This window comes from Talpa europaea (assembly GCF_964194135.1).
Source record: "Talpa europaea genome assembly, chromosome: 7".
Lineage (NCBI taxonomy): Eukaryota > Metazoa > Chordata > Mammalia > Eulipotyphla > Talpidae > Talpa > Talpa europaea.
Window position 1 is genome coordinate 607,319 of NC_140074.1, and position 15,561 is coordinate 622,879.

At 68.3% G+C, this 15,561-nt stretch overlaps 2 protein-coding genes across 3 annotated transcripts; one reads left to right on the forward strand and one right to left on the reverse strand.

Moving 5' to 3' along the window:
- Nucleotides 1-924: 924 nt before the first annotated feature.
- On the forward strand, nucleotides 925-6,555 carry PMPCA (peptidase, mitochondrial processing subunit alpha). Its single transcript, XM_084236090.1, has 10 exons — nucleotides 925-985; nucleotides 1,654-1,748; nucleotides 2,299-2,399; nucleotides 2,990-3,253; nucleotides 3,407-3,499; nucleotides 3,577-3,695; nucleotides 3,784-3,874; nucleotides 3,953-4,015; nucleotides 4,905-5,049; nucleotides 5,749-6,555. Exons 2-10 carry the CDS (start codon nucleotides 1,664-1,666, stop codon nucleotides 5,916-5,918), a joined length of 1,131 nt encoding a protein of 376 aa, XP_084092216.1. The 5' UTR covers nucleotides 925-985; nucleotides 1,654-1,663; the 3' UTR covers nucleotides 5,919-6,555.
- Nucleotides 6,556-7,894: 1,339 nt separating this feature from the next.
- INPP5E (inositol polyphosphate-5-phosphatase E) lies at nucleotides 7,895-15,538 on the reverse strand (the record flags this gene model as incomplete). 2 transcript variants are annotated; one of them, XM_084236365.1, is made up of 10 exons in its annotated part: nucleotides 7,895-8,027; nucleotides 8,207-8,343; nucleotides 8,752-8,867; nucleotides 8,982-9,143; nucleotides 9,315-9,422; nucleotides 9,589-9,708; nucleotides 9,797-9,921; nucleotides 10,361-10,458; nucleotides 11,118-11,241; nucleotides 14,778-15,538. In XM_084236365.1, 10 exons carry the CDS (start codon nucleotides 15,536-15,538, stop codon nucleotides 7,895-7,897), a joined length of 1,884 nt encoding a protein of 627 aa, XP_084092491.1. The 2 variants fall into 2 exon arrangements, with proteins under 2 accessions (XP_084092491.1, XP_084092490.1); XM_084236364.1 differs by having other exon boundaries at nucleotides 8,135-8,343.
- Nucleotides 15,539-15,561: the final 23 nt, after the last annotated feature.

Consider the following 15,561-nt stretch of genomic DNA (forward strand, 5'->3'; position numbering starts at 1 on the left):
CGCGGGCGGCCGCCCCCGCCTGGGCCGCCTCCCGGCCGCCGGGGCCCGCCCGCGCCCTCAGGAAGGCGCCTGAGGCTGCCGCCGTCGTCCAGAGCCGCCGCGCGGGCCGGGCCCGGAGCAGCCTGGGCGGCGCCCCCGGCGCCTCTGTGGCCTCGGGCCGCCGGGGCCCTGCGGGCGGCCCAGCAACCGGCGTCGCTCTGTTCCAGGCCCGGCGCGCCCGCGCGCAGGGGGTTCAGCAGCGGCGGCACCGACCCCGGCACCCCCCTGTCCGTGCCCCTGCCCGGCGTCCCCAAGCCCGTGTTTGCGACGGTCGACGGACAGGAGAAGTTCGAGACCAAAGTCACCACCCTGGAAAACGGGCTTCGCGTGGCGTCCCAGAATAAGTTCGGACAGTTCTGCACCGTGGGGAGTGAGTGCCCGGGGCGCCGGGGCGGGCGCGGGTCTGCGGGCGGCCGCTCGAGCGCCCCGCGAGTCGCAGTTGCAGTCACCCGAGCGACCAGTGGCCGCTTAGCTCGTGGGGGGCCTCCTCTTCTCCCGGGGTCATTTTGAGAATTTCCCGCCGCGAGAAGCTTGCCCGGCTCCGGATGCTTGTACCAGCGAACGGCTGTGAACGCACCCCCCCCTTTTTTTCCCTTGGGTGCCAGTTCTTATCAACTCAGGATCAAGATATGAAGCAAAGTATCTTAGTGGAATTGCACACTTTTTGGAAAAATTGGCCTTCTCGGTGAGTGTGGAGGCTCAGGGGAGACGCGCCACTCTTTGCTGGCTCCCAAGGGCTTTCTAGTCAGTGGCTGGGGCAGTGTGCTCGTGGGGGGGTCTTCAGGTCACAGGGTGATCGGTTCCATGTTTTAAAGCCAAATGCCAATTTCCTCTTTAAAAAGTGCACTTCTTGTTGTCCTCAGTCCACCCAGCGCTTTGCCAGCAAAGACGAGATCCTGCTGGCCCTGGAAAGGCACGGGGGCATCTGCGACTGCCAGGTGTCCAGGTAACCCTGCCGCAGCCCATCCTGCCACCCCTCCCCGGTCCCACTGACCCCCCCCCCCAAGAGGCCATGGGGGTCAGTGTCAAGGTCATCCCTGCTGCAGCCCATCCTGAACCCCCCCCCCCAGGCCCTGGGGGTCAGTGTCAAGGTCATGGTCAATACTGCTGCAACCCATCCTGTGCTCCCACCCCCAGTCCCAGGGCCTTCCCCCGGAGGCTGTTGGGTCAGCATCAAGGTAACCCTGCCGCTGCCCCCTCTCCAGTCCTGCTGAGCCCCTCCCTCGGGAGGCCTGGGGGTCAGCGGTGAGAAGCCCGCCTGGGCTCAGGGAGACGGCAGACTCTGCCGCCCACCGGTCATATGCAGGGCCAGTGGGGCATCCAGCATCAGAGAAGGGACACTTGACATAGGGCTGTTCAGAGAGGACCTCGTCGAAACAGTGGAGGGCTTGGCCGAGGCAGTGGCCGTGAGGAGGCGGCCGGGGCGGAGGGCCTGTTGCTCTAAGTGATGGGTCCATCGGGGAGGCAGACGTTCACCTCGAGACGGTGATCAGAAGCTTCCGTGTCACCTGTCCGTGGTGAAGCTTAGGCTGGTGCCCAGTAGGGGCCCTGGTGTTCTTGCTTCCAGTTTCTTGCTCGACTCCCCAGTGAGCTCAGCGCCGTTGGGTTTTGCAGAGACACCACCATGTACGCCGTGTCTGCGGCATCCAGTGGCCTGGACACGGTGGTCGGCTTGCTGGCGGACGTGGTCCTGCACCCCAGGCTGACAGGTGTGCGTTGGGCCCTCTTGGGGCCAGTGGTGCGGGCTCCTGGGGGCACCCCCGTGGCCTGCGTGTCCCGGACTGTACTCCTGAGATGGCCTCTGAAGTCAGTCCCGACTGTCCCTTCCCGTTGGCGGGTGCTGGCTTCCCTGCAAGAAAGGGTCGTGCTGATGGCTCCGTGGCTTCCCTGCCCTCGGGTCTGGGATGTGGTTTCCGGTTAAGCTCTTTCTGGCTCAATTAGCTGATGAAATGCTCTCCCCGACTTCAGTCTTGCCTCTTTGCAAGCACCTTCGTACAGGAGTCTTGGCATTTCTTAGCAGCGTAGGTCAGACAGGGTGGAACCTGGTGCCTTTCAGGAGCAAGCGCAGGTGGCTGCTAGTGGCCGCACCGGACGAGAGGCCTGGCCCCTGGGACCTTGCACCCCAGCTCCACAGACTGCTGGTCAGCAGGGCCGGTCCTGCCGCCATCCCGCAAGCAGCAACCTCTGGCCCCAGGGACTCGGGTGCACGCAGCCTCTGTCTCTGCTGAGCCGGTTGTGCCTGTTATGGGTCCTTTGTAGATGAGGAAGTGGAGATGACACGCATGGCTGTCCAATTCGAGCTGGAGGACCTCAACATGCGGCCTGACCCTGAGCCGCTGCTCACCGAGATGATTCACGAAGTAAAGCCGCGCAAGTCCTGCCTAGCACCGGCCCTGTGTTGGGGGAAGGGGTCCTCCGCCTGCTTGGGTCAGCTTAGGGCAGTGACACAGTGTTCTCAGCCTCTGCTGCCCATGTCAGCCAGCCTGACGCGGTGGCCAACTGTGGGCCGCCCGTGTCCGGGAGGGCATTTTAGTTTCTTTTTTTTTTTTTAAAGATTTATTTATTTATACACGTACTGGGTACAGTCAGGAGCGCGGGAGGGTGAGAGAATTCACCAGAGCCAGAGCGGGGAGCAGAGCAGGCAGAAGGACCGAAGGACACTGCTGAGGGGAGCAGCGGGCGGCAGGAGAGATCTGCGCGCCATGCGGGGCCCTCCTCCGGGGGCCGGGGAGCAGCCGGGGATCGAACCGGCGCCGCAGAGGCTGTGGCCAGCGCTCAACCACTGCCCCCCGAGGGGAGGCCCTTTGTTGATGTTTTTAACGAATTTCTACTCTTGGGAGTGGTTTTTGCCATTTTCTGAAAACAGCACAGCTGCGTCTGCCAAACGGGAGGCTGAAGAACCAGCAGCGGCTCTCCCCGGCCTCGCTCAGTCGTGGCTCTCGTTTCTCAGGCCGCGTACCGGGAGAACACCGTGGGCCTGCACCGTTTCTGCCCCCCCGAGAACATCGCCAAGATCGACCGCGCGGTCCTCCTCTCCTACCTGGCCAGCTACTACACGCCCGACCGCATGGTGCTGGCCGGGGTGGGCATGGAGCACGCGCGCCTGCTGGAGTGCGCCCGCAAGCACCTCCTGGGGGCCCAGCCGGCCTGGGGCAGCGGGCAGGCTGTGGATGTGGACAGATCCGTGGCGCAGTACACCGGGGGACTTGTGAAGGTAAGGCGGGGGCTTCTGAGGTGCGTCTTTCCCCACGTGGCCTCTGCAGTGCCCTCCTCACCCTGCCGCATCAGGCAGCGCCGGCTCTGTTGGGGGCGGGAGCGGGCTGGGGACCGGCAGTCCGCGAGGGCGCCCGTCTTCCGTCTGTTACAGCTGGAGAGAGACATGTCCAACGTCAGCCCGGGCCCCACCCCGTTCCCCGAGCTCACGCACATCATGGTGGGGCTGGAGAGCTGCTCCTTCCTGGTAAGCCCGAGGGTGCGGCTTGACCACGAGGCCCCGCCGCCTTGGCCTCGGCCTCTGCCCTCCGCCCTCTCCCGCAGGAGGAAGACTTCATCCCCTTCGCGGTGCTCAACATGATGATGGGTGGGGGCGGCTCCTTCTCGGCCGGCGGGCCCGGCAAGGGCATGTTCACCAGACTCTACCTGAACGTGCTCAACAGGTGGGCGAGCCCTGCCCTGCTGCACCCCCACCCTGGGCCGCCGGGCTGGGCGAGAACGCACGCCAGGTGTCCCCCCTTGTGCCCACAGACACCACTGGATGTACAACGCCACCTCCTACCACCACAGCTACGAGGACACGGGCCTCCTGTGCATCCACGCCAGTGCCGACCCGCGGCAGGTGCGGTGGGGTGGGTGGCGGCCTCCTGCTCCTGCCAGAGCGGCGTGGCTGGCGGCGCTCACGTCCACCTCCTCGTAGGTTCGTGAGATGGTGGAGATCGTCGCGAAGGAGTTCGTCCTGATGGCCGGGGCTGTGGATGTGGTGAGTCCGGCAGCTCCCCAGCCAGGACAGGGGCCCTGGGGCCTGCGAGTGGCCGAGCTGCTCTGTGTCGGGGCCCCTTCTGGCGGCCCCTCCCTGTCCGCTGTGCTGAAGAGGGAGCCCGAGATGTCTCCCCACAAAGTGGGCTACGAGGGGGCTTTCGGGGATGTGAAGCCTCCGCTTGGCTCCGTTTTGTACCTCGGTCTCCGTCTCTAGGTCAGGGCTCGCTCCCGGCCCTGCTCAGAAGCCTCGTTGCTCCCTGGGCCGCGGCTGGCCGCGTCAGCCAACGCCCCTGCTTCTCTCCGGTTTTTTCCGTTCTGCTGCACTTTCTAAGTTGTGAAATGCTGTTTTTTTCTAGTCAGGAAAGGCGTTACTAAGACAACGAAAATGCCTTAAAAAATGAACGTTTTGTGGTTTCCTTAGCGTCCCGTGGGGATCCTCCGCCTGCAGCCCCGTCAGGCTCCGCCCCGAAGTGGACGCTCCCCAGGGAGTGCGCGCCCAGCCTCCCTCTGGTGCCCTGGGTCCGGGCAGAGCGCGGGTGTGGTCCCCGGGGCCGTAAAGCCTTGTGTTTCCTACCTGCTCGGAGGCTCAGGATTGGAGTGGCTCAGCTACCTCGGGGCTCCCAGGGCCTGGCCACAGTTGCCCGGCCAGGGCGAGGGCAGGGCCGGCGTCCCCCTAGCCGGCGTGGCCAGGCCCCATGAAGTGCGGTTCTGCCGCCCAGGGGGAGGCGATGGCGGGCGCGAGGTGCTGGGCGCCCCGGCGTTGGCAGGGCAGCCCGTCTCTTCCTCCTATGGCCTCGGGGAGCGGGAGGCCTTCTTCCTCGGGGCCGCCCGGCGGCTAAGGGAAGGGGTGCGTGAGCCGAGCGGACGCTTCTGTGGCGCGGGCCCCGCAGGTGGAGCTGGAACGAGCCAAGACGCAGCTGATGTCCATGCTCATGATGAACCTGGAGTCCCGGCCTGTGATCTTCGAGGATGTGGGGAGGCAGGTGCTGGCGACGCGCTCCCGAAAGCTGCCCCATGAGCTGTGCGCCCTCATCCGTGAGTCCTCAGCTGCTGGGGGTGCCCCCGGAGGAATCCCTCCCCCCCAGCTCCTGCCTCAAGTCCTCCTCGTGCGGGCTCTTTCTGGTCCACCACCTTAGCTGCGCCCTGCGCCCCTCGGGAGCAGGCCTCGCACTCCCACTGGGTGCTGGGCGTCGGCGGGGGTGGGTGGAGCCGGGGCCCGAGCCCTGGGGTGGAGCCAGCAGCTTGCGCCGGGCCTCTCGTTTCCTCTGGGTCCCGCGGTGCCCTTCGGGGGCCCTGAGGCTTGCTCCGGTTTCCCAGGGGCGGGAGTCGGGGGAGGGCGGGTTTGTTTGTAGGTCATCGGGTTCTCGAGGCTCCAGGACCCACAAGTGGGCCGGGTGTCCCAGCGTGGCGCGGGCCGCCTCCCGGGCTCAGGGCCGCTGGGACAGTGCTGAGCCGGCCAGCCGGGTCTCGGCCCCTGTTCTCCCTTGGGAAGCCCCTTTGGCCCTCCACACCATGGCACCCAGTTTCCCTGGGGTCTCAACTGTAGCAGTGACCCCACTGGTCAGTAGTCAGCTGCCTGGTCCCACCCCACATGTGGTTCAGGCCTCCACCTTCTGGGGCGTGGTCTGCCCCCCTGCACGGGGCGCTCCCTCATGTCTCCTTAGCCCCCCATCAGTCTGCCTGGAAGCAGGGCCAGCGCCGAGCCGGGCACCTGACGCCTCATTCCCGTGCCAGGCAACGTGCAGCCCGAGGACATCAGGAGGGTGGCTTCTGCCATGCTGCGTGGGAAGCCGGCAGTGGCTGCGCTGGGTGACCTGACGGACCTGCCGAGCTACGAGCACATCCAGGAGGCCCTGTCGAGCAAGGACGGCCGGCTGCCCCGGGCCTACCGGCTGTTCCGCTAGAGCCCACCTGCCGCCGCCGCCGCCGCCGGGACTCGCGTCCAGTCAGCAGCCTGCGCTCCGCTCGGCCGGGTGGCGCGGACGTGTCCGGAGCCTCCCCCTGTGGCCTCTGCTGCCGCCATGGGGTGAAGACGGCCCGGCGGCAGCCGCTCCTCCGCAGGGCCTGCCACGCCCAGGGCGCCGCCTGCCCCTTGAGAAGATGGTCTCGGCGCCGTGTTTTTCGCCCTGATGAGGAGCCATTTGCCTTAACGAGAGCCAGCTGGGGGCGCGGGCCGGCTCCAGGGGGACTGGCCAGCCTTGCGGCGCGGGGGCTGCGGCTGCCACAGCCGGCTCAGCCGCCACTGCACAGCCCGTGTCGCGAGGGTGGGCCAGGCAGTAGCGTGGGCCCGCGGTGGGGCTGCTTCCAGAAGCAGAAGGGGTGAAGGGCGCAGCTTGTGATTCTCAACCAGAAACACCCATGGAACCCCGAGGTCCCGTGTGGAGGTCCGGGGCCCTGGAGCCACCGCTGCTGCCGTGAAGAGGGCAGCCCCGGGCAGTTGGGGTCTCCCAGGACCGGACTGCAGTTTGGGGGGAACGGACACCGGGTGGGAGACTGCAGCGAGCAGCCTGGCCTCGGGCGGGGCGGGGCGCGGCTAGTAAACGTGTGAGCGTCACGCACCTGTACCTGAGCGCTCATTGCATGCGGCCGGCAGGTGGGGCCTGTAGCCGGGGGCCGAGGGTCAGGTCTGAAGGCAGCCAGACCCGCAGCGTGGGCTTCCTGCCGCCGGGCACTTCTGTGGTCACCCCCCGGCGGGGAGGGTGGAAGTGGAGCTGCTTTTCGACCTGCCGGTTTGTGGGGCCAGAGCCGGCCCAGCTTACAACCGCCCGGGAACTTGCCGAACCCTAGATCATTCTAGAGAGTGCTGGTATCCAGACCGTGTCCCCATTTTGGAGATTGGTGCAAGCACAGGTTTCGTCCTGTTTCACTCCCCCGTCCTGGGCTGGGGGGCCTGTCGGAACCCCCGAAGAGCGTTTTCCCAAGGTGACATCCCGTTGCCTTGAAACCCGAGGGCTGGTCTGACTGGACGCCAGTCCCCTCTCCCCCCAGCCACCCCAGCACCACCTGACGCCTCCGTGGCTGGTGGGGGTGAGGAGCTGTGGGGGACCCTGTGGCGCTGGCGTGAGCCCAGCAGTTTGGGGAGCAGGCCACTGCTCCTGCCGGCGTGGCGCGCCCGCCGGTTCCGGAGGCTGAGTGTGCCTGAGTACGCTTGGGGGGGCGAGCGCCTCCGAGTCTGCCCTGCTCAGCACGACCCGCTTTCCAGGACTCGGTCTGGCCAGGAAGGGTTTAAGATTCAACGTATGCATTTATTTAAAAATATAAATATGGAAAAATAATTTAAAAGACTAGATTGAATGCCCTAGACTTTGACACATTCGAGACCTGTTCCTGTCAGATGAGATGAGACGAGACGGTGACAGCAGCTCCAAGACGGGGGCCAAAGAAAATGGGGGCCGCTGGCTGCCGGCTTCTCTGGCCAAGAACCAGCCTCCCCCCAGGCCCAGCGGCGGGGTGCCCCCTCAGCCTGACCCCTTCAGCCTGAGGATGGACGGGAGGCTCTGGGGGCGGGGGGGCAGAGGCGGCCCCCTGCGCTCAGAGATGGGGCAGGCGCCAAGGGGCTGCCAGGGCTTCGGGCTGGAGGCTGTGCCTGGCTGCAAATGGACAGGAGGGCGGGGGGGCCTGTGAGCGGCCCAGCGCCAGCCCCACTCAAGCAGCGGCCCCCCGAGTGACTGGAGGTGGCATGGCCAGCGCGAATGCCGGTCTGGGCTGGTGAGGGGGACACTCAAAGGGCTGTCTGTGGGGACAGCTATGGGTCAGCCTATCGGGACCCGTCCCAAGAAGGAGGCCGGGCACCTGCAGTGGGACAGCCGCTCACAGCGGCCCCACTGTGCCCCAAAAGAGTGAGAGCCCCTAAAGGTGCGGCCCTGCCCCGCCGTTGAGCTCAGGAAACCGCGCACACGGCGCTGGAGTTCTGGCTCCTCAGCGCCTGCTGCCGCTGCATTTCTTTGGAAATCCGCCGTTTAATCCCCAGCAAGTACAGCTCTCGGTCGAACTTGCCGGCAGCCAGGGGGATGCTGCGGAGGAGGGGCCGTCAGGAGGGTGCCCGCCGGCCCGGGCAGAGCCCCGGGGCCCCCGCCCGCCGGCAGCCTGCCCAGGTGTGCAGACGCAGAGGGCGGCCCACGCGTCCAAGGGTGGCGCCCAAGCAGCGGGCGGCTCTGCCCCGAGACCAGAGCGGAGAAGTGGGGGTACTGACTTGTCTCTCCCCGGCCTCACTTTCACCCGGAACAGGCCGTACACGGGCCGGTGGTCCGACGTCCTGACGCTGGGGCAGGAGGAGTACCTGACCGCGCAGATGTCGTCCTTGTGGCGGCTTCTGTACAGGACCCGGTCCTGCAGGCCCCAGGGCCAAGAGGGCCGTGAGGCGCCATCACCGCACACCCGGGCCGCCCGCTGACCTGGCTGCTCCTGAGCTCCCGGCCCGCCCTCTCCTCGCCCGGCTCGGACAGGCAGGGCTGGGGGGGTCTTCCCCACTGCTCTGGGGGCTGCAGGAGCAGATGCGGCCAGGGCCCCTGCCCCGGGCCTCGGGGCTCCAGGTGCCTGCAGACGCAGGGCTGGGCGCCACCCACCCCCACCCACAGCACAAGGTCCTCGGCGGGGAGCGCTGGCCTCCTAAGGCGGCCCTGGGGCGAAGCTGACGCCCCACCCCTCCCGGCTCGCGCCTCAGCCCCATGCGGACCTGCTGTCCCTGCTGACAACCGTCCTGTTGGGCCCCACCCCTGGGCCAGCGCGGGGCCTCACCGTGTAGGACGGCGTCCTCTGCTTGGACGTGCTGTCGTAGGAGTCCTTCCCGACGTCGAACTTGTAGGACGGCAGGAAGTGGATGTCCGGCTCCTGGAAGCCCCTGAAGATGGACCCTGGGGCCCGCACAGCCCTCAGGCCACCGGGCAGGCCCGGCCGCTGCCCCACGGTCCTCCCGGGCCCGCCCCGAGGGCCCCCCTCCCCCAGGACCCCCGCCCTGCCCGGCGCACCCTTCCTCATCTCGCGCGTGAGCTGGTCGTGCTGCAGCAGCGCCCGCACGTCGCCCCCCGGGCCGCGCCTCAGGATGGCGTCCACCGCCCCGCGGCCGCCGCTCAGGCGGAAGTTGAAGTCTCCGAACCAGAACACGCCGTCGAAGCGCGTGGTGACGTCGGCTGGGGGCGGCAGGTGAGCGTGGGGCGCGGGGGTCCCCCGCCCCCCTCCCCCGCACAGCCCCGCAGGCTGGGCTCGGGGCCGCGGGCTTCACCCCAGACAGCGGCGCCCCGGCCCCCCCCCCTCCGCCCCCCGCACCGCAGACCCTCGGGCCCACCGGGGCGCGTCCTCACCGGCGTCGGAGCGGTAGGGGCTCGTGTCCGGCACGTTCTTGGGCAGCGCCAGGCCCTGCACGGTCTTGCTGTAGTCCAGCAGCCGCTCGCTGACCTTCGCGTCCCCGGCTGCAAGACCCAGCCCGCTGGGCCGCGGCTCCGGGGCGCCCCGCTCAGAGGGCCCGGCGGGGCGGGGCCGAAGAGACTCGGTCCCCCGCTTCCCCATGCGGCTGGGGGACCCCCCCCCGCCACCCCCCCCCCCCCAGAGGCCTGGGCGTCGGCGCCCGCGACTCACAGGTGAAGTGGGAGGTGATGAAGAGGAAGGAGGTGCCGAAGAAGGTGAAGCCCACGCCCAGGGCGCCCTTGGTCTTGATTTGCGACACGATGCGGGTGGTCACCGTGGCGCTCTCCACCTCTGCGGGCGCAGGAGCGGGTGTCGGGGCGTCAGGGCGCCACCGCAGGGCCCCGCCCGCACCCGCCGGCCCGCTCCCGCCTGCGCCCACCTGAGCAGAACCAGATGAGGTCCCGGCGCAGCAGCAGCGCCAGGTGCAGCGCGCCGTGCGCCGCCGAGTGCAGCATGACGTAGCGCGGGCCCAGCGTCTCCTGCAGGCGCGTCTCCCACTCCCGCCTGCGGGGACCCTCGGTCGGCGGGGCGCACCCCGCCCGGCCCCGCGGAGCTCCCGAGGGTCCCCCCTGCCCGCCCGCCCCCCTCCATCTTGTGCAGGGCGAAGGGCCAGGAGACCAGGCGCCTCCCTGGGCCCTGTCCTCTCCCGCATCAGAGGGACACCGGGCAGGCCCGGGAAAGCCGGGCAGGGCGGGGCCGGCTGCACCCCCCAGGCACCCACACAGACACCGCAGGAGGGCGCCGGCCCGCCGGGGAGCTGCCCCTGCTACGGTGAGTGCCACCAGCCAGTGGACGGCGGGCGGGGGACCAGGACACCCACCCGCCCGCGCTGCCTGCGCTCTCGGGGGCACCCATGAGAAGGCCTCTTTGCTGGGCCTCGGTCCTCCGAGAGGGCCCTCTGCTGGGGCGCCAGCCCACCTGGCACGCGGTCACGGGGGCCTACCTGTCGGAGCAGCCCTCCTGGACCCCCACCACGTACAGGTCCTGGGCATAGTCGGCCTCGGCGGGCAGCAGGAGCTCGTCCAGGTTTGTGGGCAGCTCCTGGGGGAGGGAGGGCCTCGCCAGGGGCAGGCAGAGGCCAGGCGGACGCTCGCCCGGACCCAGCCGGGCTGAGGGAGGGGTCCTGGGCTGCAGGCGGCCCCCATGGCCCTCCATCACCGCCCACCCACGCCACCGCCCCTGTGGGCCCCCGGCTTGCCCAGATGCGCCCGCCCCATCCCCAGCACCCCTCCCCCGGCAGCCCCAGCAGCGCCCGGCGTGGCCGGCCAGATGGGTCCCAGGGGCGCCCCTGAGCCCCGCTCCCCGCGTGCTGCGCTGCCCGGGCTGGTCCTTCAGCCACGGGTGGACACGTGCTCCGAGGCCACCAGCCTGGCACCCGCCTCCTCCCTCATCTCAGAAAACCACCTCCCGCTCCTGCCGCCCGGGGGTTCCAGGGACACTGGCTGACCAGCCCTAGTGACGGCACCTCCGGCCACACCCTGCGCCTGTCGCCCAGTGTCACTGGGACCCCGCGGCATGGAGGGAGGCACCGCTCTCGATCTCCTGGTCACCCTGGGTGCTCAGGAGCAGCCTCTGCCCACGAGCACGACGCCCTGGACCTGAGTGTCGGGACAGCTGGAGCGTGGACCAGGCCCAGACCGCCCCCGGGGCCGAGGGCCAGGTGCCCTGCAGGGCAGGGGACCCCAGGGGCTGGCACCCACCTTCTGGCCCTGCATGTTCCAGGTGGCCACATAGAGGGCCAGGCTCCGGTCGGGGAAGTACCGGGCCAGCTCCTCCGCCCCCATCAGCGCCCCGCTGGCCAGGAGACTCCCCTCCAGGTAGCTCCTGCGGAGACAGGGAAGACCCTGCTCAAGGGAGGGGTCGGCACCCGGCTGGGCCCGCTGGCCTCCCGGTGCCCCAGGCCCGCAGCGCAGTTCAGCCAAGAGGAGGGGGCAGGAGGCCGGGCGAGAGGTGTGGCGCCCCCACCCCCCCCCGCCCCATGCCAGCTGCGCCTGCCGGGCCGCCCACCCCCCTCCATGGGAGGTTTTCACAGAAGGACACAGCAGATGGTTAGGATGTCAAAGAGTGCCGCCAGCCCCGCCCGGGCTGGCCACTGCCCGCGGGGACACATCTAGGACGGGCGAGGCCAAGGGCTGTGGTGGCACTTTCCTTTCCTGCTTCTTCAACCACTTAGGGGCATGAAAATGCAGGGAGGCGCCTCCCTGGACGGGCCCCTGGCCTGCCCCTCTGCACTGCCCTCCCGAGGCCCACAATGGAGACCGCCGGGCCCTTCTGACGGTCACTCTCGTCACCGGCCTCTGTCTGAGGAGGCCTCTGCTCGGAGCTGCCCACGGGGCTGGGGGCACCGCTGCTTCCCACACGCGGAGCCTGTTCTAGGAGGAAGGTGAGGGGCGGGGGGGGGGGGTGCACAGACTGGGGAGCAGAAGCCGCCGCCCTCCGCGTGCTGCGAGGGCACCTGGCATGAGCCCTGCTTCTCGTCCCCCCAGAGCCCGCGGGCCGGGCCGGCCACAGCGGCGGGTCCTGCATGAGGGCAGTAGCAGCCCAGGGGCGGCCAGGGGCACGTGGCCCTCTGTGTTAGGGGCATGTGGGGCGGACGCACCCCCAAAGGGGCGCCTCCACAGCGGCTGGCTCGTAGCACCCCCACACCGGGCTCCGGAGGCCCGGCACCGCCCTGGGTAAAGGGGCGCACAGAGCGGGATGCAGGGCTGGAGAGCAGATGGCAGCTCGCCCTGTGCCCTCCCAGATGAGGTCCTGCTCGACGCGGCGGCGGGGACGTCCAGCGCGCGCACGGGCTAGTGCTCCGGCGGGACACTGGGCTCCCCAGAGCCGGCGCCCAGGATAAGCGCGCGGGAAAGGAGCAGAGAACCACCTGGCCTGCCCGAGGGGTGTGCCGCCAGAGCCACCCCTCGCTCCCCGCAGCCTCTCCCCGCCCCCGCCCCCCCACGGCCCGCGGAGGGGGCTCCACAGCCGCAGGGCTTGGGAGGAGGCGCTGAAGCACTGCGAGACGGGCGCCGGCCCGCACACCGATGTCCGCGCCAGCAGAAGGCGCTGCTCGAAGCCGGGTTGAGTGGCTTCGCCAAATCTGGGAGAGCCTGTCAACAGCCGGGAGCGAATACAGCGGCGAGTCGCTGGGCCCGGAGGAGGAGAGGGGACAGCCGGCCCATCAGAAGCGGCCGGAGGCCTCGACAGGCCACGCAGTGGCCCATCACACACTAACCTCGGCAGGCCCTTCGCTCAAAAATGAATAGAGACCACGTCAGCGAAAGGGAACCGGCGGATGGTTTCACGTCTATGCAGAATCGAGAGAAAAGGAACCACGGGTCAGAAGCGCAGATGCCAGGGCAGCAAGAGAAAACCAGAAGCCTTCACCCCGAGTTCATCAGACCCTCCAGAACGTGCGCCCATCTTGCACGGGTTGTTTTTACAAATACAAGAAGAGGAAACACTCGCTTCTGTATTTGATGATGCCAACATTACTTCAGCGTGGGAACTAGATGAGGACAGCACAAGAAAAACGACAGACCGATATCCCTGTGAACGCTGACGTAAAAGTCTTCAACAAGACGCTGGCCCGCAGCCCTCAGCAGTCCACTCCAAGGACGTTATGGTCACGGTCGAGTGGGGCCGGTCGAGGTCACACGCCGTATCAACAACAGTGAAGACAGAACTCAAGGGGTGCAGCGAAGGCCTCGCTAAGAGCCAGCACCCACTACGATGGAGCTCTCAGCAAGGGGGGGCTGGGATAGAGAATAATAAAATAAAGACCACACATCCTACGCCAGCAGTGAATGTAATACCTCGGGTGAAAACACAAATCTTTGCCCTGAGACCAGGAAGAAGCCAAGGACGCCACTGTCACCACTTCTGTTTGACTTAGTGCTGGAGATTTTGACCTGAGCCATTACACAAAAAACAGAAAGAGAATAATGAAATTTATGCGGAAGCCCAAAGGCCTTGAATAGCAAAGACAATCCCGAGAAAGCAATACTGGACTTCAAACTGTACTGTAAAGCAACAATACTTAAAACGGTATGGGGTGTTGGTGCAAAATAGATACAGGGGTAGCGGAACAGAGTCAAAAGCCCGGAAATAAACCCGTGTCAGTGTGTTCTCTATGATCATGCAGCCACAAGCACGCAGGAGGGTCACACAAATCAATAAAAGAATGACGCTGAGTCACCCTCTAGCTCCATGGAAAACATAAGTTTCAAGTGGACTAGAGACTCAGCTAGAAGACGCGGCCACAGTGCCAGCCACGGAACCGGTTCTGGAAACTTGGCCCCTATGGCAAGGGGAACAGAAGCAAAAACAAGCAATTGGGATGATCTTGACCGAAAAAGCTTTTGTATAGTGAAAAGCACAAGACGATTAAAAAGACGCCCTCCCGAGAGGGGGAGTGTTCAGACGAACAGGCACTATCAAGGCGTATACGTACAACCCCACACGGTTAACACCACAGACACCGACGCCCGGCCAGTCCACGGGCAGCAGTCTGAACTGACAGGTCGCCCAAGGGGAGAGCCCCGGGCCAGAGATGCAGAGAGTCCGGCGCCACTTCTGAGAGACGTGGGGAAAGCCACGAGGAGAGCCCCACCCCCGTGGGGGGCACACACTAAAAGGCCCCCAACAACCAGTGCCGGAGGGCGCGGGCAGGGGAGCTGGTGCAGCGTTCCGGGGGATGACCTGGCTTGGCCGTAGGACGGTAGCTGCGGAAACAGGACCGGCCCGCGCCCGCGCCGGGCAGCCCCCCGGGAGCCAGGAGAAGCCGGCCTCGGCGGAGGGCCCAGGGCCGGGACGGGGCCAGCCCCAGCATGGAAGCAGGTTCGCGCGTGGGGGTGGGCAGGGGCGTGGAAGGTGCCCCTCTGGGCGGGACGGGGGCAGAGGGTGCGAGAGGGCTGCACAGCAAGGCAAGGCTGCGGCCGAGGACATGCCGCCTGAGCACCTGGTGCGGCCTGGAGCCCCAGCTCCTGGCCGGCCGGCTCGGGAGTCTCTGCCCTGCAGCCTAGGGGTTCGCGGCTCTGGCCCCGGGAGAGCTGAGCCAGAAGCAGGGCGCTGTGGGGGTGGCCCCGACGCACGTCGAGCTGAGTCAGTACAGGAAGTGACCCCCACAGCCCCGCAAGCCAGGGCGGGCCAGCGTCCCCTGAGCCCAGGCCGGCCCCGCCGTCCACCCCCTTGCCCATGAGTGGACCCCGGGTCCCGCTGCGGCCCGCAGGAGGGCTGCCCAGCACGGCCCGGCAGGGGTGAGCCGCTGCGTCTGCAGCTGACCGGCCCACCCGCTCTTCCTGGGGCTACCTCCTCAGGTTCTCGGGTCACCAGCTTCTGAACCCCAAAGCAAGGGCCCCTCACTCCGGAAGCCCCACCTGCTGCGGACGTCCTTGGCGCGGATGGGCGCCAGGAGGCTGAAGGAGGACTTGGCCGAGCGGAGGGAGCAGTGGTCGTAGGTCAGGGGGCTGGGGGCGCGGCTGGGGCCCAGGCTGCTGTGGGCCCGGAAGAGCCGGGTCTGCGGGCGCGGCTTGTCCTCCTGGTCGGCGCCCGCCTTGCCGGCCGCGGCGGGCGGCAGGCGTGGGGGCAGCAGGCCGGCCAGCCTGGGGGTGCCCCTGCCCGCGGCCCCTTCGCGGTGCAGGAGGTCCAGGGAAGAGCTGATCATGCCCGACAGGCAGGTGCCCCAGGAGGACGGCCCCCCGGCCTGGGCGCGGCGGGAGCTGGGGATTTCCTGCAGGGAGGCGCTCAGGCTCGGGGGCGCGGCCTCGCGGGTGGGGGCCCCGGGGTCCTCGGAGGCCCTGGGCGGGCCGGCCGGGTCCTGGGCGTCCAGGTCCTCGCCGCTGGCGCGGAAGCGCCGCCGCCGCCAGCCCTTCTCGTCCAGCGACAGGGCGCGCTCCAGCCTGGGCCTGGGCGGCGGCTTCGGGGGGAAGGGCCTGGGCCGGGCGTGTGGGTCCTCGGGCCCGGCGGGGATGCTCGCGGGGATGCTCGCGGGGCGCGGGGAGCCCGCGCAGGCGAGGTCCGGGGCGGGGCCCGGGAGCCGTCCGGGGAGCATGCTGCCCTCGGGCCGCGGGGGCGCGGGGGCGCGGGGCTGCCGCGGAGCCGCCGGCGAGGGCCCCGGGCAGGCCAGCCGGGACGGCATAGCCCGGCGGCCCGCGGGACCCG